Below are 3,566 nucleotides of genomic sequence, written 5' to 3'. Positions count from 1 at the left end.
CTTTAACATTCGGATGGTAAGCAAGTTTGTCTGAAAAACAGTGATGACATAAAAGTGCTGAATATTTTGAATAATTTAACAACATTCATTTCATTAATTTCCTCTTTATCGATGATTTATAAACATTTAAGACTAGGGTGTTTGTTGTTAATCAGTAGTGTTATACCACATTATTAACTTCTAACGAAACATCATAGTTTAATAGTTTCATAGGGAAATATAATATTATGCGATGCATTCTCCATGTCAAGAAAATCTGCAACAGCTATTGCATAAACTTTGCAAAAAACGAGATTTGTATAATATACGAGATAACTGCCAATGAGTTGCATGAAGAAAGAATATGAAAGAGATGCTCGGGAGGGAGCGAGAACAATGGCAGCGACTGAACTTCCGTCCTTATTAGCCGTGGAGCACTTTGTTTACGAGATTCTGTCGCTCACGGCTAATAGGGCCCTTAGGCATACCTAACACACTTTGACTAGATGTTTATTGACTAGAAACATTGCATTCTAATGTGGTTTTTTCAATTCCATTAATATAATAGTTTATTCGTTCATCCCGAACTGCGAAGTATTAACATATTATTTGTGAAACCGGCATGCAGTCCATTCAATTGCCAGTCAAATTAACGGCATGTCGGTGTTTGAATAGTTCATTTATTTATTAAAAATAGTCTAATGAACCACTTTTTTGGTATATACTATCATTTCAAGTTGAGACAAAAACTTCAGAAAAAAGTTAATGTATTTTATTTTCTCTGACAGCATTTTCCACTATATCGTGAATCGGATTCTGACTGCAATGAGCCCGATGAAGCGCCTGAGGACGAGAAAAAGCAGAAATTTCGAGAAAGATGGGAATGTCTTTCAAAGGAGTCAAGTGAATTCGTAAGCATAAATATATTTCATTGATTTTAATAATATCTGTCAATTCAAATGTCAGTAATGTTCTCACGTATTCAACATTTTCTCAATAGCTGTCTTGTTGTTTTTATTATTTCTTCCTCCCTACAGTGAAATCCATTTTAAACGATCTGCTTTCCTTATTAATAACACAGACGTTCCCCATTCAATCAATGCTGTTTGACAGAGTGAAGTGAATTTCACTGAAGAAGTAGCGACCTTAGGATGTTTCTTGCTTTGCATTCTATTGCTCCTGTGCTATTCTATTTCATTTAATATGAAATTTCAATATGTTTCAGCTTCTATTTGGATTGAAGCCTAGATTAGTTGTTGATGGGCACACACATCACGGGTGCTACACCTACCATACAGAGAGTGACACCCATGAGTTTACCATACCTTCTTTCAGTTGGAGAAATAAGGACAATCCTTCATTCATGATGGTACGTTTACTATTTAATTTATTATAATCTGATATAATATTTATAATAGCCCAGTTATAAAGGGGTTTTCGGTCCTAAAATTATAAAATAATAAAAACTGAATCTCATAAAGCTTTGGAATCTCATAATCAAATATGAACTACCAGAATGATGAACTTGACATTTTTGCACCAAGATTATGAATTTACTGAGGACGGTTAAGGCTTATTTTGAGTAAGTAATTAATCCTTTATTTTAATAATTAAAATGAACCTATTTAATTTGTATACAATCCACGTGTAGAGAAGAGCCCTATATTAAATAAACACCTTGACCTTGAATAAATACGAGGCTGTGGAACTGAATGTTGTTAGTCCGATTCCAGCTTTGGGATTTGCTTTTTATGAATTTCCAACTTCAATTAAGATTATTCATGTAATTTTTGTTATGGAGTAGCAGAGCACAGGTTACACCTGCTCGTAGATAATAAACGTAACCAATCAGAGGAATTTAAAATCTCATTTTTTACTCACTCGAAATCATGTTTGAATCAAAACATTGACTCAATACCTTATATATTTCCATTTAAAATTACGGATTGAGGCAGTTTTGGACAAATGTCTGTGGTAGCCTTTCTATCATTGTATTTATTGTTTAAAAATAAATTGATTATTACGTATTTGTTGTATACTATCATGTTTGAAAAATAAATGTGTGACACTTTTATTGCAGGCTGTGCTCTCACCAAACAATTACGCAGTATCTAAGTGCTACATTCCAAGGGAATCAACAATCATCAAACTGTACATAGGAGGAATGTTGGTCATTCTGGTGGCAGCCTTCTTGCTGTACCCACGCCATAGTCGCAGAGCCCATTTCTTCAAAATCAGCTAAGATCTGGTAACAATCAATAATTCCAATTAAATAGAAACAAACTGCCCTTGATGATGGAGAGAATTCCACCAAATATAATGTTACTATTCCAGTAGTAAATTCAGACTTCATATCTAATATAATATATTATCCATATTACCATTAACCATAATATATTATCAAAGTGAAAGTCTGTTTTGCTGAAAATGTGATTGAGATACATTTAAATTTGTGTTCTTTGATGCTATTTTCAATCGAGAATTATAGTTCATCTCTGTAAATCTTGTGTTTGATCTCATAATTAATTTTAAGAACTGCGCGACCAAAGCGGGCACAACGAATTTTGTGTTAAAGTATGTTAAAGTATGTTAAAGTAGTGTAAAGTATTTTTCACCTTCTGTAATAATATGAAAATGGTACTGAATTTCTCGGCTAGATTTTAAAAATGTGTCCTATATTATATATTTAAAAAAATCATATTTTGAGAATTCTTTGAAAATATGATTTTTAAAGATATATTTAAAATTAAATTTGTTTTTATCATAAAAGATATGATTTTCTTTACTATTGAATTTATTGTAGAGTTATCAAGCTCTACGTACTTTTATTAACTTGAACTGTCATCAACAAGCTAAAAATAAAAATTTACAATAATTTGGTTCTATTTTCATCTTTATTCGTTGGAAGATCATATATATTTTTAGCTTAAGTATGTATGTTTGTATTTATTTATTCATGGTTTATTTTTAATTACCTTAAGTAATTATTATGGTTTAAACTTTCATGATTTGATCTTTTCTTGATCTTTATTCAATTTATTCCTCCAAATGATGGAAAAATTCTTATTATTTTATTCAATGATGAGTTATTATAAGTGAGCTCACTGAGATTCATTTTTATCTTGATATTTTTACCAACAATAATTTTCAATTCAATAGGCTTGATCAAATGATCACAATATAATTGAACAGCGCGGGGTAACTTAGAGGGGTTTACAAAATACGGAGGACCGAGGAAAATACATAAAATGCGGATTGACTTACTTGATGCGGTTTCAACGACGACTGTGGTCTCACTCAGCTCTGCCGGGGAAAAGCACCCTTCTTCTCCTCGGAGATAGACAGAGGTAGGTAGAGAGAGAGGAGGGAACTAAAAGCGATAAGACGCACTGTACTGTTTGCGTTCTAACCAATCATAATATATAATATATTGGTATGATGGGGTGATGGGGTGATGCTGGTTTCCACCATCAACATTTTGTGGGACGTGTGTTGGTGTTCTTTTGCCAGAACGTCGGAATCCGTCTAGCTTTTGAGTACTATTTTTTTATATTCGCACCACAGTCTCGTCTGTATAACAGCCAGCC

General features: G+C 32.5%; 1 protein-coding gene across 1 annotated transcript; it reads left to right on the top strand.

Moving 5' to 3' along the window:
* Positions 1–767: 767 nt before the first annotated feature.
* On the top strand, positions 768–2,549 carry LOC120355453 (metallophosphoesterase 1-like; the record flags this gene model as incomplete). Its single annotated transcript, XM_039443834.1, has 3 exons — positions 768–890; positions 1,205–1,348; positions 2,060–2,549. Coding segments are annotated over 3 exons (429 nt in total), but the record flags the coding sequence as incomplete, so codon positions are not given.
* Between the last annotated feature and the right edge of the window lie 1,017 nt (positions 2,550–3,566).

Source organism: Nilaparvata lugens, unplaced genomic scaffold (genome assembly GCF_014356525.2).
Source record: "Nilaparvata lugens isolate BPH unplaced genomic scaffold, ASM1435652v1 scaffold1719, whole genome shotgun sequence".
Classification (NCBI taxonomy): Eukaryota; Metazoa; Arthropoda; class Insecta; order Hemiptera; family Delphacidae; genus Nilaparvata; species Nilaparvata lugens.
The sequence above is the reverse complement of the archived record's forward strand: the minus strand, read 5'-3'. Positions and strand labels throughout refer to the sequence as shown.